A 25,370-nucleotide genomic window follows, 5' to 3' on the forward strand; every position below is an offset into this window, starting at 1 on the left:
CCAACAATAAAAACCAAAGTTCATGATTTTCCACATTTCTATTTTTTTCTTTCTTGAAAATTAAGATGTTAATTTTATAGGTCCTTTTCTCAATGTCTGTTAAAATTGGTGATTAGACTTCAGGATGGTAGTTCTGACAAAGTTAGGGTTTAAAATATTAGGCATTGTTTCCATTCTGAAGTTCTCCAATGGTTCCCGGTCAGTATACTTTATCTCTATTTTTGGGAACCTACGTGTTTAATGACATACATGTACTAGAAAATGCCACTTCAAATCAATACAACACCACTGTAAACCAGGAAAGGATAGCTAAGTAAATTATTATTATAGTTTAGTTCAGATCATTAAGACATTTAATAATTTTCCTATATACAATCACATCCTAAATATTTGAACTTACCTCTTTCAATTATAAAAGCAGCCAATGAATTGCTACATTTCAAATATTCTGAATGATTAGAAATTAGTTGATTAAATGTTTCTTTAACAATCTGTGAAATCTTCACATACTGAAGCTGTCTCCCCTCTAGGGAAAAAAATAAAAAACAGTGTGAATTTGAAGAACATTGTGCTTTCGTGTTAGTCTTATTAATACCTTAAAAATCAAATGCATTAATAGACATGTAAGCAAATTTATAATTTATGTCAGGATTGAGATTTTAAAGTAGTTAAGTCTAAAAGAATACAGATTATTGAGCTTTTTTGGATAACTTCTTGTAAAAAAGGAGTTTTAGTATTACATACTGAAAAATCAATGATTTATATTTGTAAAGTTTAGTCTGACAAAGTAATCAAGTCATATGGAATAAAGGACAATTATTTGTTGCGTAGAACTGTCCCACACATTGCAAGGTGATCAACGTTGCAATAATGCCTTCCCAATATCTGTGACAACCAAAATACATTCCTTGGTATTTTCCCTGCTAAGAACTTCTGCAAGGCACTGAGCATTTAGACTCAATATAGTTCCATGTTCCAATTTAAAAAGTCCCTAAAATTGAAAGGGGATGAATACAATTCTAGAATAGCTTTTAGCATATACATCAAAATATACATCAAAAGTTACCAAAGAATTTTTTTTTCTTTTAAACATGCCAGAGCTTGAGATTCTGGAGTAGGGCCCTGGTGATCTATTTTTTTGAATGTATGTACTTGTGTATCCTTATTGGAGAGCCATATTATAGCAAATGAGATATTGCAGAATCACTTAATACACTGTTTCTCAAAAGTGCCTGCAAACCACTGATGGATCCTGGGGTTTCATAATGGTTGCTCTTAATCTATTAAGAGGTTGAAAGTACATTTAATATTTTCAAAGAGAAAAAGCAATGAAATAATTTATCCTATGCATTTCATATATTTGAAATATATACTTAATGATTTTCAAACAAATTCTTTTTACCTGCTTAATAATCATTACATTCTAAAAGATGCAAAATGGTGAAAGTAGGGCTTAGAAAGTAGTCTCAGCTAATATTCTACGAACTGGGTGCAACTCATTTCAGGTTGGCCATTTGCATCTTCTTGTTTAATTTGTTAAATGTGCATTTTTAACATTATTAATAATCTCTTCTTCGTAAAAAAAAAAAGGTAAAGTCTCATTAACAAAAAGAGTGAAAGAACAGTCACATGTTAATGACAAAACTAGACTCAGAGAGAAAGTATGAACTACTGGCTATCTATTTTTTTATCTAATGATAAAGACTCGTGGAAGTGAAAATTATTTTTATAATTGCATATTAGCATATATTTTACTTTGGTAAAAAAAACATCAATTTGTGGTATATAAATTAGGTATGAGTACTTGTGTAAAACAAACATGAGAGGTACTCAACTTGACTGTTGATCACCAAAAATTCATAATATGGGAGAAACTATTCCCAATTAATGATGTTTTAGATGTAACCTTTTTTTTCTAACTGAAACAGCAAAACAAGAGATATACATTGATAAGTCTTGCTCTCGCTCATTTCCCACTATCCCTCTCCAAATGTAACCACAATTACTATTATGGATATTTTGAAAAACAGTATATGAATATAAACATGTCACTTCAAAAAAAACAAAATAAAAACTGGAGCAAACTAAAACCTACTCTTTGCAGTTTTTGGTCTTGTACGTCATCCGAGGGCAGCACATCAGCATGATCTCATTATCATATATTCCTCCACAGAATGCATGTACTATAATTAAGTCATGTCTTATATAATTAACAATTACTTGTGTTATGGTATAGAATAGAAAAAGCACAATGCTAATAGTAGTGACAACAAAAGAGCTATGTGTGTTCCAAGAAAATATTTTGCTACACATTAAAAAAACTTTGACCTAAATATCAGAAAGAATATTTGGGAGTCATAAATTTTAACAATATGCCTCTTGATCTCAATTCAGTGTTGAAAGAAGTAATATTGTGAAAATAACCAAATCTTAGCTACTAAGTATATATCTTAATAGCATGGTATGTGAAGGAATGAAGAGCAAATACACTATTATTTTCCCTACAGATGAGAGCTGGCTGTTAACAAAATGAAATGCTCACAAAAATTATTGGAAGTGAAGAATGAGATTAAAAATATGAAACAGATCATGCCAATTAACACAATTTCTTTGATTTCAAGCTCCTAACTTCAAGCAATACATCTTAACATATTCAGTATCATGAGTAAGCTGAACCTATCTTCATAGGCAAAATGTCATTATTTTTAATGAAGATGGCCTAACTTCTTCTGGCACAAACTGCCTAACTGTAAAGAATTGGTTTTTGCTCAATTTGATGATTTATTTTTCATTTGTTAACTGTTAGAAATCTATGGATGGATTATTGGGTATACTTTAAACCACATCCAAATGACAAAGCATGAAGAAATACTTTCCAGAATTCAAAGCAATGAAATAATAGATTAGGAATGCATTTACTACTGTACTTCCCAAAATCTAATATTCACTCTCTCAGCTTTTGAATAGAATATGCTTAGACTAAAAGTTTAAGGTAGAGCAACAGAAATCTTCAATGGGAAATAATTTCATAACAATTTTGTGGTTTGTTTGAATGAGCAGAACTGACAGCTTAAGTTATCCATCACGGTTGTTTTGATATGCAAAAATATCATTCCTCTCATACAACTAAAAAAAAAATTGTTTTGAGCTACCGGGCCAGAGATTGAAACCTGAATTTCCTCATATGCAGGAAGGTGGCACTCAACCACTGGGCCACATCAACTACTGAATTGTTTTTTTTCTTTTGTTTTGTTCTTGTTTGTTTTGTTGTTGTTTAAGGGGTACTGGGAACTGAATGGCGTACCTCCCTTGCTGGACTTGAATGGATGTTTTTTTAAAGAAGATATATATGGCGAAAATATTTGACAACCATTTATCTGATAGGAGCCTAATATCCAGGATATATAAAGACATCCTACATCTCAAAAATAAAAAGACAAACAACCCACTTAAAAAATGGGCAAGGGACTTGAATAGACACATTTCCAAAGAAGCAACATAAATAGCTAAAAAGCACATGAAAACATGCTCAACATCACTAGCTATTAGAGAAATGCAAATCAAAACTAAAATGAAATATCATCTTATACCCATTAGACTGGCAGCTATTAAAAAAACAGGACTAATAGTGTTGGAGAAGATGTGGAAAAAAGGGAACTCTTATCCACTGCTGGTGGGAATATAGAATGGTGTAGCCATTGTGGAAGACAGTATGCTGGTTCCTCAGGAAGCTAACTATAGAACTGTCATATGATCTAGCAATCCCACTGTTAGGTATATACATCCAGAAGAACTGAAAGCAGGGTCACTAACACATACATGCACAACAATGCTCATAGCGGCATTATTCACCACTGCCGAAACTTGGAAGCAACCCAAACGCCCATCAACAGATGAATGGATAAGCAAACTGTTGTGTATATATGTATACACACAATGGAATATTACTCAGCTGTAAGAAGGAATACAGTATTAACACGTAATAACATGGATGAATCTGGAGGACCCTGGTTTAGTGAAGTAAGCCAGACACTGAAGGACAAACACTACATGACCTCACTGATAGGAATTAAGCAAATTGAGCAGACTCACAGAGCTAGAGCCTGGAAGAATGGTTTACAGGAGAGAGAAAGGGAGTAAAGGGTGGTAAGCCAATGACCATATGGGCAAAATCTAAGATAAGGTTGAAGGGTATAATTGTGCAGTGGATGAGCAGGACAGTGGTGCAGTGATGTGACTGAGTTCAGCAGTGCTGGTCTGTGAGAAGGAATAGGGTGTGGGAATTGGGTTGGACTATCCATGGAACTTTGGATGGAGGGTCTGGGGAAGGAGCAGGTGAACTCTGGAGATCTGCAGGTTGGAAATGTTCTTCTGGCAAATATTGCAAAGGCGGGTTACTGGTGTTGAATGTGGGGGTGGTATATGGTACAGTATACACTTGAGGCAGGCTTCTATAGACTACGTAAGTGTCATCTCATCATAGTATATCAGAGGGTGAGACCCACAAAATAAACAAGAAAATATCAAACACCCATCCTGGGAGTCCTGCTATATTCTCAATTAGAGAGACAAGAATCCCTCAAGAACATAGGCAGTACCTAATAAAAGAAAACAGACTAATATGTTAAGCCCTCAATATTATTGCAAGTACCTATGAATCTCATTCTTAAATAATTGAAACTTAATGGTTACCATAGGTTCTGAGAGGAAGGGGAGGAAAGAATACAATAGATAGAACATAGTGCACTTTTAGAGCATTAGAAATTGTTCAGCATGAATTGGCAATAATGGATACAGGCCACACAAATTTTGTCAAAACCTATAAAAGTTTATGATCCAAAATGTAAACCATAATGTAAACCACTGACCACGGTTAGCAATGCTTCAATACTTGTACATCAACTGTAACAAACATACCATCTGCATGTAAAATGTTATTAATAGGAGAGAGTGGAAAAGGGGAGGGCATTGGATATATGGGAATCCCCTATATTATTTGTGACTTTTCTATATCCTAAAGCTTCTTTGAAGATAATATGGAAAAAAAAAAAAAAAAAAGAAAACCACTAAGAGAGTAGATGGAAGAAAATGTCACTGTACATAAGACAACAGATCTTACAGTGATGAAAGACACGTCTAAAAATGTTTTTCATTATTTCAAGTTTTTAACGTTTCTTTGTATTTTATTGGTTATTTTAAAAATTATTTCATTTTCTTATTAAATTGATTTGGTTATTGTGTTGGCTTCATTGTTGGAGAGGTTTCAGATCACAGAAGGGTCACAGCCGTGGCAGGGGAGAATCACTGGTACAGGGTGTCAGGATGGGTGATGCGTGGGAAGGGGTTCACCTGGGGCATTCCTCTAAGGCATATGATTATGTTCAAGTGTTGATGGGACACTGTCTTAATGGGTGAAGATCCACACAACAAACAAAAGAATATTGAATTCCCATTCTGAGGAGTTCTGCTTCATTCTGTAATAGGACAGCAAGAATCCCCCAAATGCAAGGACACTGCCTAGTGAAGGAAGACAGACCATTATGCCAGGCCCTTGATACTGATGATTGTACTTATAAACCTTTTTTCTTGTGAAATTGAACTTAGCCTAGTATTATATACTGCCTAAGAATTACCTCCTGAAAGCCTCCTTGGTGCTCAAATGTGGCCTCTCTCTAAGCCAAACTCAACATATAAATGCAGTACCCTCCCCCAGGTGTGGGACATGACTCCCAGGGATGAGCCTCCCTGGCACTGAGGGATTATTACCAAGTGCCAACTCGCAATGCACCTGGAAAAAGACCTTGACCATAAGGGGAAATAGTAAATACAAATGAGTTCTTATGGCAAAGAGATTTCAAAGTGAGTTGGGAGGTCTTTCCAGAGGTCACACTTACACAAGTCTCAGCAGGATCTCACTGAGTACCACAGTAAACAATGCCTCATACAGCAGGGCTCCTGCAGGCTCCAGAGACATCCAGAAACTATAAGCAGGGCAGACAGCTCAAGAATTTGGAATCCTGTCATTGGGCCTTACTTTGGAATTTATGCTCCCCAGAGTAACAAACTCAGAGTCATTTACAGGTTCTCTACATATAGCTCTTCTGCCCCTTTTATTTGAACCTATAATTAGCACTATACTGCATAAATATATGGTCCAGAGACTTAAATCTTGGATCTGTCCATGTGCCAGTTGGGCTCTGAATTTTAGCAGATTTACAAGACCTACTCTCCAGTTCACTGGACTCACCCAGGACAACTAAGAGAGATGATAATGGGAAACGCCCATCCTAAGGAACAGGAAGTGTCTACAACTGCAAGCAAGATAGTTCCATCCATCTGCCATGGAACCTAAGCTCCCTCTCAATTAGAAGAAGAGTAGGCATCACCACCCCAAAATCCTCAAGATTGGGGACTGAACAATGGGCTAAAGTAGTCCATTACTATTATTCTACTATAGACTTTATTATTCCACTATTATTCTACTATACTCTACTATAGTCTTATTATTATTCTAGCAATGGAAGAACTCTTATCATTGATATAAAGGCAGTGGCCTCCAGAAGCTGAGGGATGGGAGAGGTTAGAATAGGTGTAATATGGGGGCATTTCTGGGACACTGGAGTTGTCCTGCATGACATTTCAGTGATGGATACAGGCCACTGTATATTTTGTGATAACCTACAAAATTGTGTGGGAAAGAGTGTAAACTATAAAGTAAACTGTAGCAGTGCTTCAATATGTGCACACCAATTTTAACAAATGTATCACACTAATGAAGGATGCTGTTAATGTGGCAAAGTGTTGGGGGGGACTGAGTGGGGTATATGGGAATCCTTATTTTTTTTATGTAACATTTATGTAACCTAAAGCTTCTTTAAAAATAAAAATAATTAAAGAAGAAAAGAAAATAGAGGTGCTATCTCCAAATTGAACACACCTTCCTCATAAACTTCCAAAGTGACCATATGATTTATCATCCTAACTGAGATATTTTTGAGCCTAAATGGGGGGAAGTTATTGCAATTATGCTAGGACAGTAAGTAAACCAGGACATATGATCACTGCAGTAAGTATTCACTTTTGGAACTTACAAATCTAATGCTTCTTATTAATATATAGATATCACCCTCAAAAGGATATTTAGATCAAGGGCAGCCATTGTCTTTGGGCAGTGAATACAGGGTGAGAAACTCTGAGAAGTTTGGGACTAATGGAGATTAAATAATAAATTATTAGGAGATTTTTCACTTTGCCTGTTTCTCAACACAAAAACTGATTAGATGAGGCCTTCTGAAGAGTGGCTAAGATTCAGTACACACTTAGCTGGAAAAGGAACAGAATACATGGTTTAGCATGTTACGGATAGAACATATTATCATAATTTTGTAATTAGAAAATATTTCTGTCAAGAGTCCATCATCTCATCAAGGCTGTGAAATGGGATGTGCTATCTTTGAGTTGGAATGCTTAGATATTTATGAAATATTTAGAATATATTACTTATAAGAACATTTTGTACTTGTTAATTAGCCAGAAAAAAACAAACAAACATGAATTTCTAGAATCACTTAAAGCCTTAAAATGGTCTCTGAATTTTGCTAAGTTCAATTCAGCTGTTTGTGGCTCTGTTCTTTAATATCCATGAAAACTCAGTTTTTCAGGAACTAAGAATTTGGTTGAGATTCAGTGCAGCAGGGAGCATTCTGATGTCAGAAATACAAGAGGAGAGCTATTCCAGTAATATCTGATTTAAACTGCTGCTTCAGATTTGATCTCCAGTTCTGTAAGAATGTCAAGAAATACTAGGTCCAGGCACCAACTCCTGATTATTTTATAGAATACTAGTAAAGGTCACTGGAAATAATGCATTCCTTAAGAAATAACAATAAAACATGAAGAAATAGTCAACTTAATAAATTTCTAAATTCAAGTTCTATAGTTAAAATCTCACTTTCTCCCTCTCAAGAATTTTAGCAAAGAGAATTTTACTTGACTTTAAAAAAACACTGGCAAAAGTATAATAAAATAGGCAGTCCTTACACAGGTGATAGAAATAGTTTATGTGGTAAAACTATTGTAAAAGTAATCTTGCAATAAGTATCAATAGTTATAAAACAATGAAGAAAAATGTTCATTTGCTTTTGGCACAGTAATTCCTCTTCTAGGAATCTGTACAAATACAAATAGGAAACATGGTAAAAGGTTTTTGCCTATAAGTAAAGACATTACTTATAATAATAAAATCCTAGAAATGACCTAAATGACCAATACCAGCATAACTGTAAAGTAAATTATGGTACATCTTATGATGGACTGGTTTTAATAACATACAAATTATTTGTGTTATATAAAAAGCAGACTACAAAGCTTTGTGTATGTATACATATAAATGTTGATTTTTATATACACATAAAATATGTTCAATATATTGAATATATATACATACATATCTCATAGACACGTTATGGAATTTATATGAATGTATTACTCATTTAGGATATGGAAGTTAACTATGTGAATCCATTACTAATTTAGGATAAAATCCACTATTTTAAAACAACATGATGTCAATTATGTAAAAGAATAAGGAGAAAAGGACAGGAAAAAATGCCAAAATCAAAGGTATGGACGTTATTTGTAAATATTTTTTTTTAATTCTGCTTTGTCTCCAAATTTTCTACAAGAATGTATAACTTTTATCTAAGAAAACAATTTTTTTCCAGCTGAATGGAGATATTATATGCTACAGTAGGATTCACAAAGTGTTCTGGTCAAACTATTTTAGCTTAACCAGGAAAAGAGTGCCTGCTTTTCATATGGTCTAGTTAGAAACATATGGTCAAGCAGAGAGGATGCAAAATAGTGACTGCCCTCTGTTACAGGCCCAGGAGGAGGGGTTTAGGACATTTTTATGGGTCTTAAATTTTATCTTCAGTAATAACATACACTCTTTTTTTCTACCCATAAACATGAAGGGTGATATTTGCCCTCCATTTTCTAAGTGACCCTTGACTTCTGACCTGAGTTTACCAAATCTGACTTTACTCTTATATTTCTTTAAACTATTAACCACATATTTGTCCTTCCTCACAGATTATGAATGTGTTTTCCCAGGACAAACACAATCTATACTATTCACCAATACTTGATCTGGGATTCTATTCTTTTACTTATTCGAAACCACCACAGAGGGTAGAAGGAAAGACTAGAGTCTCTTTCCATATTAAGAGACCACTGCTGTCCGACTGATCCCTCAAGGCACTTTCCATTCATCAGTTCTTATGACTGCTGGGTCAAGTGACTATTATCTATTGGTGGATTTGCCTTTTGGATGTGCCTGTTTTCCCTAGTCTGGTCCTTTTACTCCAGGCAAGCAAAAGAATATGCAAGACCTTTCTCTGTCTCAGAAAGACAACATAAGGCCAAGCTTGAATAGGCACAAAATTATTTTCAAATTCCAACCTCTAACCCTGGAAACTGGAAGGAAGAAAAGCTGTTGTTCTTTTTCATTTCATTTCTGCAGACACTTTAAACATAGAGTTGGAGGTATGCATACTATGTGAACAGTGTAGAAATTAAGAATAAAAAATAGTACTTGTCTGTCAGGGGATTCATAATCTAAAGGGAAAAAACAAAATACCATACAAAAATGTTGAATGTGATAAAGTGCTATAATAAAAAAATTTTAGTTAACATGCAGTAAGAGGTGGCGGACTTGGCCTAGTGGTTAGGGTGTCCGTCTACACAAGGGAAGTCCGTGGTTCAAACCCTGGGCCTTCTTGACCTGTGTGGAGCTGGCCCATGTGCACTGCTGATGCGCGCAAGGAGTGTCGTGCCACGCAGGGGTGTCCCCCATGTAGGGGAGTCCCACGCACAAGGAGTGCGCCCCGTAAGGAGAGCCACCCAGCATGAAAGAAAGCACAGCCTGCCCAGGAATGGGGCCACACACACGGAGAGGTGACACAACAAGATGATGCAACAAAAAGAAACACAGATTCCCATGCCACTGACAACAACAAAAGTGGACAAAGAAGATGCAGCAAATAGACACAGAGAGCAGACAACTGGGGGTGGGGGTGGTGGTGAGAGAAATAAATAAATAAATCTTAAAAAAAAAAAACATGCAGTAAGTACCTAATATGTGCAAGGCACACAAGTATTTTATGTTTATTAATTCATTTAAACCTCACAATAAACTTTATGAGATAATTACTATTATTGGTATTTTACAGATTAGAAAACTAAAGTGCAGAAAGACGTAAATGGTCCAAGGTCACATAACTAGCAACTCTGGTTGCAATTGTAGTTTTCTTGGGCTTGTGTGAGAAATAACTGCCAATGAAAGGAAAGGATTTGATTATCTGAAATGGATGCTCTAAATGACCAAAAACCACCAGGAAGTCATTGACTACATGGCTTTTATTAATGACAAACCCACCAAAGCGAGTAAGTCTCTAAAAGAAGTTATATGAAATGAATAAACCATCTTCTTATAGGAAAACAGCGCTCTCTCTTCAATCTTCCCTCTCCACTGCTTATTCCCCTCATTTTCAACACAGTATAGACAGAAATTCTCTTGTAGAAGTGTGACAGGTTTGAATAATTAAAATGTTAACATGCCTTTTCATTAGGTTCTATAAAAGAACATCATAAAAGACTTTCCTACCATAATGTACTTTTGAAACATATGCCGGTTCAGGTGAAACAAGAGGTTCTGCAGGAATAGGAGGAGGACCTGTAAAAATAGAACAAAAACATAAAGAAACACGAAACTCCAAGGTATCAAAGAGCTGGTTCTTTACTGTTCTGTAATAAAACAGCAATCCAAGACTATTTTTTCTGTACTTTTCTTCCCATTCTAGGCCAAATGCCCATTACTGTGCTTTGGATAAATGTCTTTTCTATTTTTTTATACACATTTCTGGGTTTTCTTTATCTTATGATAATGCCATAGTGTGCCTTGTAACAGAAACATTCTGAAAAGCTGGTAAAGTAGAACCCTATGTCCGATACTTATGAAACATTTGCTATTTACAGTAGTATTCTGTAAAACATTTAAAATTAATATTCTATTAAAAATTTCATGGGTCACAAATTACCATTTTGAATGTCATTTTACCAAATAATTTTCTAGAAAAATACATTAAAAAATTTCAAAGCATTTACTCCCATTCTTTTAAAATGGCTTTCTAATTTGGTTCCCAAGTTAGGGCATCCAGGAATAACAAGAAAAGAGCAGGTCACTAAACCCAATGGACAAAAGAGATTAGGAAAGATCAAATGAAGAGGCCAAGAGAACTAAACTACAAACAAAAGTAGTTTCTCTCAAGAAACATTCATAAAGACAAAGCATACTGAGTGGCTATTTTGGACTTAAACTTGAATACAATGGAAAAGTGGTTGAAAATATAGCAAGAAAAGCAAGGAAAGAGTAACAAAGTCATCTTAGGGCTCATATTCGTAAAGAAAAATGCTGGATCTAGATTGATATATATATCTTTGGAACTTAGATAAACATAACTGAAAATTCAGAGAAAGATGCATTTAATTCTATCTACTCAAGTGAATATAGCTCAAGTAGAATAACAAAGAAAAATATTAAGCCTAACTGTTCAAGTTAGTTTTAATTTTCAAACAATATATACAAGAGATGGTAGGAGACTTCCAGGAAGATAGAGGATTAGTAAAGCAGAGGGAGAACTTCCCTCCCAGAAAAACCATCTCGATGACAAGAGGGGCTATCTGGAGGGCTGCTCTGGGGCTCAGGACACCAGGGGAAGGCAAAATGCCAACCAGAAGAGAAAGGGGCAAAAGAAAGGGATCTCAGCTAGCTGAAAAATCCTGTGACTGAAGCTACAGAAACAGCAGCTGCTGTCCCTCCCCCCACCCTAAAAGCAAACAGCAGTCTGGGGACTATAGCAGTCTGAGGACTGCAGCAGATGTGGACTGCGGGGTTACAGGAGTTCTTACCCTCAAGAAAGAGGAGAGGAAGTGTACTAGTCAGCCAAAGGGGTGCTGATGCAAAAATATCAGAAATTGGTTGGTTTTTATAAAGGGCATTTATTTGGGGTAGAAGATTACAGTTAGTAGGCCATACAGCCTAAGTTACTTCCTTCACCAAAGATTTTGCCATGTGTTGGAGCAAGATGGCTGCTGACATATGCCAGGGTTCAGGTTTCCTGGGTTCCTCTCTTTCCACGGCTTGCTTCTCTCTGGCCTCGGGGTTCTTCTCTTCTGGGGCTTGCCTCTCTTTCCTCACAAAACGAGCTCCTCTGTGTGTTTACTTCCTGGGGATCCAGCTCAAGACTCCAACTAACTCTTCTGTCATGTCATTTCTTTGTGAGTGTTCACCCACCAAAGGAGTGGGGATGCAACATCCTACTGATGTGGCCCAATCAAAGCCTTAATCATTATTTAGTCAAGCAAACCTCTGAATCTAATATAATCTAATATGTCCAGAAAAAAAGACCCATTTACAAACATAATCAATTATTTCTTTTTGGAATTCATCAATAATATCAAACTGTTCCACTCTACCTTCTGAATTCCAAAAAGACATTACAATATTAAAAAAAAAAAAAAACCCACAAAAACCCTTAAATCAGTAACAATGCTGAGTACAAAATCATGTCACAGTCAGTTTAAAGAAATACAGTTTTTCTTGGGGGAAAATCCCGTCTGCTATAAACCTCTGAAACTTACAAAACAATTTATCTGCTTCCAATACACATATGGACAAGCAAAGGATAAACATTTTCATGAAAATAAGGAGCAATTGGAAGGGAAACATGAGTCATGGGTCCAGGAGAGTTCAGTAAACCTGCAAGGCATCCTCTATTTGATTTCAAAGTCTGAGAGTCATTCTTAAGACAATAGTTTCTTCTCCTTGGGGCCATGGGGACCCACCCTTTCCAGAGGCTTGCCCAGTGGCCATTTTCTTGGTTCCACCTTCATCAAAAATCTGGGTGTCGACCAAGCTCTAGTCCTCACCCTCCAAGAGCATTGGGGTAATTGCCACACCTTACCCAATCTTTAGGTTAGAGACTTAATCCCCCAGTACAGTGAAGTAAAGACAACATCCTCCGTAACCTTTGGAATACAGGCTCAACAATCTCAGAGCAACAAGTTGATCACCTGGCCTTCCCTAATCCATTGGGGACAGGTCCACCCCTCTCAGACCTGTGGGGTGCTGACCTTAACTGCCCTAATCCTTGAGGAATGTGCTCTACTCAATCTGTACCCTGAGGCAGCAAAACTCTCCCTAAATATCAGGTGGGAGCATCTACCCTCTTCAACTGCTGGGGCAAACTCACCCTCTCTGTACACATGGGTGGGGCTCCTCTCTTGGCCCAAGGCATGTCTTAATTCCAGATCTTAAAGCTGTTTCTCCTTCAACCTCTCCTTTCCATGTCCCTTTTAGTCCAAGCTGATAGTGGTTTTGCTCACAGCTCTCTCAAAAATCTTGCAAGCAGCAGGGGTCCAAGCCATCAGACAGTGAGACTTTCCACAAGTCTATCCTGGATAACTGCATCTTCAATCTTCATTTACAAGGTTCAAGTTTAGTTCAGTTCTCAAATGGGGCACTATCATCTGGGAATTTGATTGTCAGAAGCTTAGAATTTCCAGAATCAGTTTCTGTTTTCTTTGTGCCCAACAGTTCAGTCCTCAGCTTATCTCTTCTGTCTGGCATTTTGCTCTACGTTGCAAAGAGTAGCCAAGCCCCATTTTCTGAGTTTACTTTGGAAAGTTCTTCAGTGACATGCCCAGGCCTGCCATTTTCAATTTCTGCCTTCCATAAAACATCAGGAGTCAATCTTCCTAAGTTCTCTGTAACTTTAAAATATGGATCACCTTTCCTCCAGTTTCAATAAGTTTCATCATTTACTTCTAAAGCATCATAAAAAGTCTTGTTTGCATATTGCTATCAACAGTCTCTTCAAAGAGATTTAGGCCTTTTCCATGAAGCATTTCACAATTCCTCCAAAAAATACTCCTTACCCATTTATAAAACTGTTCCAGCATTTCAGTAATCGCAAAAGCACTTTTCCACTCCTTGGTACCAAATATATTAGTCCACTAAAGGGGTGCTGATGAAATCGATTGGTTTTTATAAAGGGTAGAAGCTTACAGTTACCAGGCCATAAAGCATAAATTACTTCCCTCACCAAAGTCTGTTCAATGTGTTGGAGCAAGATGGCTGCTGATGTCTGCCAAGGTTCAGGCTTCCTGGATTCTTCTTTCCAGGGCTTACTTCTCTTTCCTCACAATCGAGCTCCTCTGTGTGATTACTTCCCGGGGATCTAGCTCAAGACTCCAGCTAATCTTCTGCCATGTCATTTCTCTATGTGCATCTTCCCATCAAAGGGGAGGGGATGCAACGTCCTACTGATGTGGCCCAATCAAAGCCTTAATCATTATTTAAGTAAGTAAACCTCTGAATCCAATATAATCTAATATGCCCAGAGGGAAAGACCAGTTTACAAACATAACCCAGTATGTCTTTTTGGAATTCATCAATAATACCAAACTGCTAAAGGGAGTGACATGGCCTACAGCAAATTCAGATTTTGGTCAGCGAATTTGGTCTGTTGCACTGGAAGGGTCACATACTTTCAGGCTGGGTAGGGCTGCCACATTGTTTGCACTGAGAGCAAGGAGCAAGAAATAATTTACCTTCTTAAATACCTTCCCTACTGGCCCAGTCAGGTTGGTTGCTGAGGAGGAAGAGAGAGAGAGGATATGGCCAGCTTCTCAGAAGTTTGTGCCTTGAGGGTACTGCTTCTGTACTATCTACCAGAGAGTTACACTGAATTCATTCCCCCCAGCACCTGCGATCTAAGCTGAGTCGGGGGGGGGGGGGGGGGGGGGTGTCTGCTAAAGAGCACCATCTGCCAGCAGACCAGAAAAGTGCACTGAAAAGGAAAAATAATAAATAAGAGAGACAATCAGGTGCCTTTACTGCCCACCTCTCCAATGCCCTTGGAAACTGGCCTGCACCCCTTTACTGGATCCTTAACCCTAGTTTCAGCAGTTAAACAAAAACAATCCTAAATATCTAGAACAAGCTGAACCAACAGTGGTAGCACACAACTACTTAACAGTAAATCCCTAGGCAAGAGAGAGAAACTGAACTTTGGAGTGAACTCAGCATCAGAATCAGATGCCTAGACATCAGCAAAAAATTAAAAGCTATTCTAAGGACAAAAAAGGACTCAAGCAAAGGAAAAAATCAAAGCTCCAGATGAGACGTAGGATTTGAAACAGCTATTTAGTGATGTTCACACAAATCTCCTAAATCAAATCTTGGAGTTGAAGGACAATATGGCTAAAGAAATACAAGACATTAATAAGACAATGAGTGAGCAGAAAGAAAAATCTGAAATCTTGGATATAAAAATATCAGACTATGGGAATGAAAGACACAATAATTGAAAATAAAAATACAAAAGAGGCACACAACAGATTTGAATTCATGGAAGAAAGAATCAGCAATGTAAAGAAAAGACCTGAAATTGAAAAGAGAGAAGAACAGAAAAAGAAAAGAATGGAAAAAAATTGAGCAGGGTTTAAGGAAGTTGAATGATAATACAAAGCACACCAACATATGTGTTATGGGAGTTCCAGAAGGAGAAGGGAAAAGGGGCAGAAAGAAATTTCCCAACTCTCATGAAAGACATGAATATACCCGTCCAGGAAGCACAGTGTACTCTATTTAGAATAAATCCAAATAGACCTACCCCAAGACACATAACATTCAGAACGCCAAATCCCAAAGATAAAGGGAAAATTCTGAAAGTAGCAAGGCGAACATCACATACTAGGGACATCTATTAACACTTAGTGTAGATTTCTCTTCAGAAACAATGGAGGTGAGAATGCAGTGGTATGATATAATTAAGGTACTGAAAGAGAAAAACTGCCAGCCAAGAATTCTCTATCCAGCAAAACTGTCCTTCAAATAGGATTTGTTTAAAATATTCACTGATATATAGAAATTAAGAGAGCTCATAAACAAGAATTCACCTCTGCAGGAATCACTAAAGGGAGTCTTGCAGTCAGAAAAGAAAAGAAAGGAGAGAGAGGCTTTGAGGAGTGTGTAGAAGTGAAGACTATGAGAAAGGCTAACCAAAAAAGGTAAACAGATGGGTAAAAATAAGTCACAACATATGAAAGCCAAAAGATATAATGGTTGAAGTAATACCTTTACTGTAATATCAATGCATGTTAATGGATTAAACTCCCCAGTCAAAAGATACAGGCTGATAGAATGGATAAAGAAAATACGGGCTATCCACATACTGTCTGCAGGAGACTCACCTTAGACCCAAGGATGCAAACAGACTGAAAGTGAAAGGCTGGAAAAAAGACAATTCATGCAAACAGTAACCAAAAGAGAGGAGTGGTACCTATACTGGTGTCAAACAAAACAGACTTTAAATGTAAAAAAGTGGTAAGAGATACAGAAGGCCATTGTATATTAATAAAGGAGACAATCCACCAGGAAGGAGTAACAGTCACAAATATCTATGCACCTGGGGAGCAGATGTAGCTCAAGTGGTTAAGCTTTCCATGAATGAAGGTCCTGGGTTCAATTCTTGCTACCTCCTTAACACAAACAAAAAATCTATGCACCTAATGCATATAACCAGGGTGCCCCAAAACACAAGAAGCAAACTCGGACAAAACTGAAAAGAAAAGAGATGTCTCTACAAAATTAGTTGGAATCATCAACAATGCCACTCAAATCGATAGAACAACCAGATGAAGATCAACAAGGAAACAGAGAACATGAACAACAGGAAAAACAAGCTTTACCTGACAGACATTTACAGAGCATTGCACACCAAATCAGCAGGCTATACATTCTTCTTAAGTGCTTGCTCATGGATCTTTCTCATAGCTCTCAATAAATTCAAAAAGATTGAAATTATACAAAGCACCATATATGATCATAATGGAATGAAGCTAGAAATGAGTAACAGGTGGGAAAGGGGAAATTTGCAAATATATGAAGCCTATATAACATATTCCTAAACAATCAGTGAGTCAAAGAAAAAATTCTAAGAGAAATTAGTAGATATCTCCAGAGAATGAAAACAAGAATACAACTTGTCAAAGCTTATGGGATAAAACCAACGCAGTGCTGAGGGGGAAATTTATAGTCCTAAGTGCCTATATTAAAAAAGAAGTAAGAACTAAAATCAAAGCTCTAAATGAACAACTGGAGAAACTGGAAAAAAGAACAGCAAACAAATCCCAAAGCAAGCAGAAAGAAAGAAATAATAAAGATTAGAGCAGAAATAAATAAAACTGAGGGAAAAAAATAGAGCAAATCAAGAAAACCAAAGGATGGTTCTTTGAGAAAATCAATAAAATTGATAAGTCTTTAGCAAGACTATCAAAGAAGAGGAAAGATGCAAATAAATAAATCAGGAATGAAAGGAGCAACATTACAACTGACCTTACACAAATAAAAAGTATCATAAGAGAATATTATGAGAAACTGTGTGCCAAGAAATTAGACAACCTAGAGGAAAGGCATAAATTCCTAGAAATGCATAAACAATCTATATTGTCTCTACAATAAATATAAGAACTCAACGAACCAATCACAAGGAAAGAGATTAAATCCATCAACAAATATCTCCCAATTGGGAAGCAGATGTGGCTCAAGCAGTTGGGCACCTGCCTACCACATAGAGGTCCTGGGTTCGGTTCCTGTGCCTCCTAAAAAGAAGAGCAAGACAGCAAGCTAACTCAATAGGTTGGTGCGATGAGCTGATGCAACAGGATGATGCAAAGAGATGACAAGAGGAAACACAATGAGAGATACAACAAGCAGGGAAGTGGAGGTGGCTCAAGTGATTGTACGCCTCCCTACCACATGGGAGGTTCCAGGTTTGGTTCCCCAGTGCCTCCTAAAAAGAAGACCAGCACAGAACAAACACAGAGAACAGAGAGTGTAAACAAAGGAGTGGGAGGGGTAGGGTGGGATAAATACATAAAATAAATCTAAAAAAAAATTCTACCAAGAAAGAAAATTCCAGGACCAGATGGATTCACTGATGAATTCTACCAAACACTTTGGGAAGAATTAATAACAATCCTGCTTAAACTCTTCCAAAAAACGGGAAAGGAGGGAAAATTACTTAACTCATTTTATGAGGCCAACATTATCCTAATACCAAAGCCAGATAAAGGTACTACAAGAAGAGAAAATTACAGACAAATCTCTCTAATGAACACAGATGTAAAATCTCTCAACCAAATAGTTGCAAATAAAATCTAACAGCACATTAAAAGAATCATACACCACAATCAAGTGGGTTTTATCTCTGGTATGCAAGGGTGGTTCAACATAAGAAAAACAAAGTAATACACCAACAATACATCAACAAATTGATGGGGAAAAAACACATGATCATCTCAATTGATGCAGAAAAGGCATTTGACAAAATCCAGCTCCTTTCTTGAAAAAAACATTTCAGAAGATAGGTTTAGAAGGAAAGTTCCTCAACATAATAAAGGGCATATATGAAAATCCCACAGCCAACATCGTACTCAATGGGGATAGGCTGAAAGCTTTCCTTCTAAAATCAGAAACAAGAATGCCCACCACCACCACTGTTATTCAACATTGTGCTAGAAGTTCTAGCTAGAGCACTTAGAAAATAAAATAAAATAAAATAAAAGGTATCCAAATAAGAAAAGAGGAAGTAATACTCTATTTGCAGATGACATGATCCCTATACTTGGAAAATCCCGAAATACCTACAACAAAGCTATTAGTGCTAATAAATGAGTTCAGCAAAGTGTCAGGATACAACCAACATGCAAAAATCAGTAGCATTTCTATACACTAGTAATGAGCAAGCTGGGGAGGAAATTAAGAAAAAAATTTCATTCATAAAAGCAACAAAAGACTCAACTATCTATGAATTAATTTAACCAGGAATGTAAAGGATCTGTATTCAGAAAACTATAAAATACTGCTAAAAGAAATCAAAGAAGACATATACAGATAGACGCACATTCCATGTATAAGTCAAAGTATTAGAAAGTAAGGATACAATGATACTTATAGTGCCAGCACTTTTAAGACGTTTACCAAAATTGTCATACGTGGTCTTCCAAAATTAATAAATCTGAAAAAGCAATATATGAACAGAAAATAAAGTGAAAAATAACAAAAGCCTCTCCTAAGTATGCATTAAATCCCAAGTATTACAAAGTATTGGGGGAAAAAATGAGAAAGACTACATGCCAAAACATGAGATACAGCTAAATAAATGGTTTTCAACGTTTTAATGATTAAACAACCAAAAAATGAAAATACAAGAAATAACAATTCAACCTAGAGAAAGGACAAAATGACTTGGAGGAAAATATTAAGAAGGAAATGAAAGAAAATCTGAACTCAATAGACTAAAAACAAAAACCCAGGAGAAAAAATCCAATGATTTAAATTTTAATTTGAAAAGAATTTACATTCCCAGCTTACATCAAATTTAAATTTTTAAAATTTTTACAGATATCTTTCTAAAACCAAAGGAAATTTAGCATGAAATGATTACTAACAGAAATTGCTTAATATGCTAAAACATAAAACATAATGTGCTTACATATTTCTCAATCTGATTAATAATAACTAATATCATTTGATAGTATCCTCCAGACAGCAAAAGGAAGTAATTACAGTCACTTCTCAAATGACAAAACTGAGGTTTACTGAATAACATTGCAATGATAAATACAGGCCATTGCATATCTTGTAATAACTTACAAAAATGTGTGGGAGAGAATGTAAACTACAATGTAAACTATAATCCACGCTCAGTAGCAATGCTCCAACATGTGTTCATCAGTTGTGGCAAATGTACTACACTAATGAAAGATGTTGTTGATATGGAAAATGTGGGAGGGCTAGGGAGCAGGGCATATGGGAATCCACTATATTTGTGTGTAACATTTATGTAATCTAAGCTTCTTTAAATAAATACACAAAAATTTAAAAAATAAAGGTTAAGTAGCTTAACTTACCTGCACAGGGTTAATATTCCAAACAGAGCAATCTAATTCTGGAGTTTACACTCAGCCTATTTCCTATGTGCCTAAGACAATTATTTTTCTCAAGTAACTTTACCATTTAAAATGAGCCAACTTCACAAAAATCACATTGTAAACCTCAAAAGACTAAAGGCACAATCTTAAGCACTTAGTAAGAATCTAATAAATTACAGAGAAAACAAAGTTTTCACATGGCTCTTACCCAATAACAATCTGACAAGATATCAGTTTTTGAAAATGATAATCTTTTGTTGCTGATATATTCAAGAATACTTTATCTACCATTAAATAAGTAAGCAAGCAGAGAGCAACAGAAGGAAACTTATTCAAATTCTGAAATTTCTACCTTGTAGTTGTCAAGTAATTTTTCATTAATGTAAACCTTTAGGCAATTTCTTCAGGAAAATTATGTTTAAGAAAATACTTTAAGGGAAGCAGATTTGGCTCAATGGATAGAGCGTCTGCCTACCACATGTGAGGTCCAGGGTTCAAACCTAGCACCTCCTGACCCATGTGGTGAGCTGGCCCACATGCAGTGCTGATGCTCGGAAGGAGTGTAGTGCCACGCAGGGGTGTCCCCTGCATAGAGGAGCCCCACGTGCAAGGAATGTGCCCCATAAGGAGAGCCGCACTGGGCGAAAAAATGCAGCCTGCCCAGGAGTGGTGCCACACACAGAGAGAGCTGACATCAGCAAGATGACACAACAGAAAGACACATATTCCTGGTGCCACTGATAAGAATACAAGCAGACACAGAAGAACACACAGTGAATGGACACAGAGAACAGACAACTGGGGGTTAGGGGAAGGGAAGAGAAATAAATTTTAAAAAATAAATCTTTAAAAAAAAAAGAGAAAATACTTTAAAATCAAGAATATTTACCCGATGTTTCCAAAATTCTTGGTTCAGGTTCATCCAACTGTAGGAGCTCATCAAGAGCTAATTTTGCTGCATTGGATCTAGACTCCTTTTTATTTTGTCCCAGCCCAGTCTTGTATTGAATACCATCCACCACAGCACAAAAAGCAAAATATGGTCCCATAACATTACCTTGAAAAAGAACTCAGAATGAATGCTACAATACCTCACAGTATGATCATGCAAAAGATTTCTGTGGTATGAGAAAACATCCCAGTACAAACATTCTGCAACATATTTACTTTAAATACACAAACTCTGGATAGCAGGCTTTTCTGAGGACCCATGGGTTAAAAGTGCAGTTGGATGGGTTCCTGACCTAGTTCTGAGGAATTCTTCAAGCAGCTAGGTTGGCTCCAGATTCCGAGTGGGCAACTGAAGTATAGGACACACATGTGACACTGAGTGTCTAATATAATGCCTAGCAATGGTAAGCACTCAAATAGCTATTCAATTACCCTAATGAGAGGTATAATGTAGAGCCTCCTGGAAAAATCCCTCCTTTCAAACTTCAAAACCAATAAAGTTGATTTCAAGAGTCCTAAAACTCTTATATAAGTTCCAAAACATAAAGGATTCCCTGTAAGAAATCCTGTGTATCCACCAGGGCTTATTTATTTCATGGTAAGCAATTCAACTCATCATAGTCTTAAGGCAGGTGGAGGGGAGGGAACCTATAAGACAATACAAAAATAAACAAAAAAAGCTATCTGAAAAAATTAAACTGGATGCCCAGTCAATTAAAATTCCTAGAAGGATTGTTTTTATCCAATTACTTTTACTTAGCTTTCACATTTGCCTGATGAATGAAATGGAATCATCTCCTAAATTTACAGGTTTTTCTTTTTCAAGTTTTACTTGTTGACTTTTGAACTTTAAGAAACCCTATTATATATGCTTTTAACTCCCATTCTTTAGTTATGAATGACTAGCTACCACTGTCATTACACATAAACTTCACTACCTAATCTCATAAATCTGTACATATACACAATCACATTATAATTTTTGTGTTTTTTAAGTATAAAGGTATACATCAAGTTTTTATAAGGGACTTCTGACTGTACCTAGGTAAAGTGCTTTTCCTTCATCATCTTAAGACCTCAGTTTCCCAAGTTCCTTCCTGCATCAACTGGGCTACAATCCAAAGTTACTATATCAGAATATTCAGCAGAGTGTATCTTGTATATTTAACAAAAGGCCCAGATTATTCTTATGTGTGAGGTATTACATATTAAATATGTTAATAAGTCATACATGACAGAGTGCTAAACCTGTCTATGCCCTATGTTCTCAAACATTAAAATGAATCTAAATCATCTGCAGAGCTTGTTATACATACTGAGGTCTTAGTTCCAAACCTACTGATTGAGACTATCTAACTAGTCTTACACACATAAAATGGACACTATTAACAATCAAAAAAAGCCATCTTTTTTACTTGCCTTTGTTCAAAGCAGGGCAAAGATTTGCCCTGATCAATGTATTTTTTTTTACTGGGACTAAGAGCTAACATGTCTTGGAGAGGAGTCTGAGAAGAATGGAGGAAAGATAACTAGGGAGAGAGATTAAACCCATAGTACTGACCTCTTGAACTAATACTGTGACAAAGCAGGAAAACTCCATCACTACATTAAGACCCTATTTTTGTCACCTCTTGGTTTATTAGTATTTCATCCAAAACAGACTGGAAACTTGAGTCACAAAGACTATCTTTACTGAAGTCTTAATAGTTAAAATTCTTTTGCAAAGTAAAATTTTTATCCTGCCCTGATACTCCTTCCAGAAATGCTAGGTTTGAAATCCATGTTAGCATAATTTAGTCTCATAGAGAGAGAATGAAAGAAACCAGACACACACACACATATATATAAAGAATTTTTAAATGCTTCTTAGCTTCTCATCCAGTCAACTTGTCAATGCCTGTTTTTTTTTAGGTACCATGGGCTGGGGATTGAACCCAGGACTTTGTATGTGGGGAGCCAGCACTCAAAAACTGAGCCACATTGGCTTCCCTGAGTTGGTTTTTTCATTTGTTTTGCTTATTGTCTTTGTTTTTTCAGGAGGCACTGGGAACCAATCCCAGGACCTTCCATGTGCTAAGAGCATTTTTTCTCTTACCCCTCCACTTTCGTAAAGTTTTTCCTAATCAATGGCCATAAGGTGAAGCGAGCAAAAGCTACGTTCTGTACGCCACTTAGCTATACTCCTGTATACTTCCAGTTATACTTGTGAGCACAATGTGGTAGTAAATTGTTCTGGTTGTAGGGCTTTAAGGTAGAACAGAGAAAATAACAGACATGCCTACACAGAGTACCAATCATGCGAACGCTATTTTCACTTCTTATCCCTGAATTTCAGAAGCTAAATAGACCATTTTTTCCTAGTTATGACCATCACAGTATGAATATAAAAAGTATTCTAGTCAAACCATACTAGTAACCTTATCTAACATACATTTAACCCTTATGTTAAGTGAATACAGAAAATAACCAAATTTAGCACCACTTATATGCTCTCTGTATGAAAGAACAATTATTTTACAGTCCTGTGATAACCAGGCACAACTTTGCACTTGCCTGTTGTTACAGTTTCTTTAAGGTCAAGCTGAACCCTCTGCATTTGTGCAAACTGGTGCAAGGCTGACACAGGATTTATCTCTCCACGTTTGTATTTCATTATAAATTCCTTGGGTATTTTTTTTGGAGGAAGGACAGGATTTGATATAGATGAAAGTCCTTTTGAAAACAATGGTTCTGGAAAGTTACCTAAAAATAAATGTTTGTATTGTCAATTTGTTAAAAAAATAAATAAAAAGACACACAAAAGCATTAAACCCTCTTCTAAAATGAAAGATTATCCAGATTTACTCATATGTTTTGCTATTACAAATAAGTTTCTACTAATTTTGGCACACATGACAAACACAACTTATTATTGGAAATGTCTTTTGTAGCATTAAAACTGTTTCAGAGAAGTGACACCACTGTCATATCATTTAAGTGACATCAAAGAATCAAAGATTAGTAATGTCAAGGTCTTCAGAGGCTCTCTAAGCCAACATTTTACCAATGATGTCTCTAAAGCCTGGAATGGCATAAGAGACAGAGCTGCAAGTAGAACCTAGTTTCACAGTCTGATCCACTACTTTTATTCTACCATTCACACTATATTTAACTGAATTATTAAATATGTTTGTCCCTGCTATGCTAAACGATATGTGGAAAAGTTTAAAGCCGGTCCCTTCCCTGAAGGGGCCAAATACTGCCTTGCTTGGAAAAAGGCAAGATACTCTTCAAGTGGCTGAACAGACCACAAGATGGTAAAGAGCAAAGTGAGGAGCGCAGGAAAGAAGTTGTACAGGCCGCCTGCTGTGCTGAGAGTCAGACCTGAATTCTAGGTGGGACACGGCCACTGGTAATGGATATATATGCAGGAAGCATCTAAACCAAAGGCTCAACAGACCTTACTGATCATCCAGAATCTTAAATAACTGAGGCGTATTACAAATGAAAAAGGAGTTGTACCCGTCACTTGTGTAACCTTGGATGCCATATTTGACAGGCTGTAACTTTCTGAGGAGTATCCTGAGGGTGCAGTTACCGTCTGGCCAGATGGCTGAACTGGCAAGTTCTTTTTCAGCATCTGAGCAAAGCTAGGGACCCGGGAACTCTGAAACCAGTCATTGTTGCCAGACATTTTCTCACCTACAAATCATGAGAAAATTAGAGAAAAGAAAAAAACGAATTGCGAGGTAAACTAAAAATACTCTGGGAAAAAAATTACACAAACGGTTTAAACACACACTCATACCATTAGGGACAAATTCCCCTTTAACCGACTTCATGGCCCCTCTGTGACTACGTTTATATAGATACAGAACTTTTTTCCTGAAATCTCTTCCCTAAGTTCAGCTACAAAAGGGGTAAGGAAGAGAAAGAGCTGCGGGTGGGAAAAGCCCTTAAATCTACCCCCGAGTTAGAGAAAACATTAGCAAGGTCAGAAGTAAAGCAGAAATGAAAACAAACCAAAGCGCTAGCACTGCCAACCCCGCCAACCCCGCGGCGGCCCCGCCCGCCCCGCCCGATGCCTCGCGAGTCCTCCCCAACTCCCACCGCCGGAAGCTCCCTTCCCGCTCTCTTGGCCAGACCCCGCGAGTGGGCGGGCGGGGGACAGCGGCAGGCCAAGTCGCAAGCAGGGGACTCGCTGGCTACTGCCGCCGTTGTTTCTTCCTCCCGCCTTCAACCTCTCGCCTCAGCGAGGTCTTCGCGAGGGACATGCGGCCAGCGCTGCGTCTTTCAAATCAGGCCTCGTGGCCCCGCGGCAGGACCCAAGCTCGACGCCCCCGCGCCGGCCTCATCCAATCACCAACCGTCCCGAGGAC

The 25,370-nt window shown here is 37.0% G+C and overlaps 1 protein-coding gene across 4 annotated transcripts in view; it reads right to left on the reverse strand.

The window, feature by feature from the left end:
* The window catches only part of ADAD1 (adenosine deaminase domain containing 1), an 80,359-nt gene extending 55,099 nt beyond the window's left edge, over positions 1-25,260 (reverse strand). The window contains exons 1-6 of one of the 4 annotated variants that reach the window (XM_004474664.3): positions 25,137-25,260; positions 24,514-24,693; positions 23,566-23,754; positions 20,951-21,118; positions 10,667-10,735; positions 401-526 (exon numbers count right to left, since the gene is read on the reverse strand). In XM_004474664.3, coding sequence (XP_004474721.1) covers positions 401-526; positions 10,667-10,735; positions 20,951-21,118; positions 23,566-23,754; positions 24,514-24,685 — 724 coding nt within the window. In that variant the 5' untranslated portion in view covers positions 24,686-24,693; positions 25,137-25,260. Of the gene's footprint in view, positions 1-400; positions 527-10,666; positions 10,736-20,950; positions 21,119-23,565; positions 23,755-24,513; positions 24,694-25,101 lie in introns of those variants that run through there. The other 3 variants (XM_058286369.1, XM_058285532.1, XM_058285939.1) reach the window with 3 other exon arrangements.
* Positions 25,261-25,370: the final 110 nt, after the last annotated feature.

The sequence above is a fragment of the Dasypus novemcinctus genome, chromosome 1 (assembly GCF_030445035.2).
Source record: "Dasypus novemcinctus isolate mDasNov1 chromosome 1, mDasNov1.1.hap2, whole genome shotgun sequence".
Taxonomy (NCBI): Eukaryota; Metazoa; Chordata; class Mammalia; order Cingulata; family Dasypodidae; genus Dasypus; species Dasypus novemcinctus.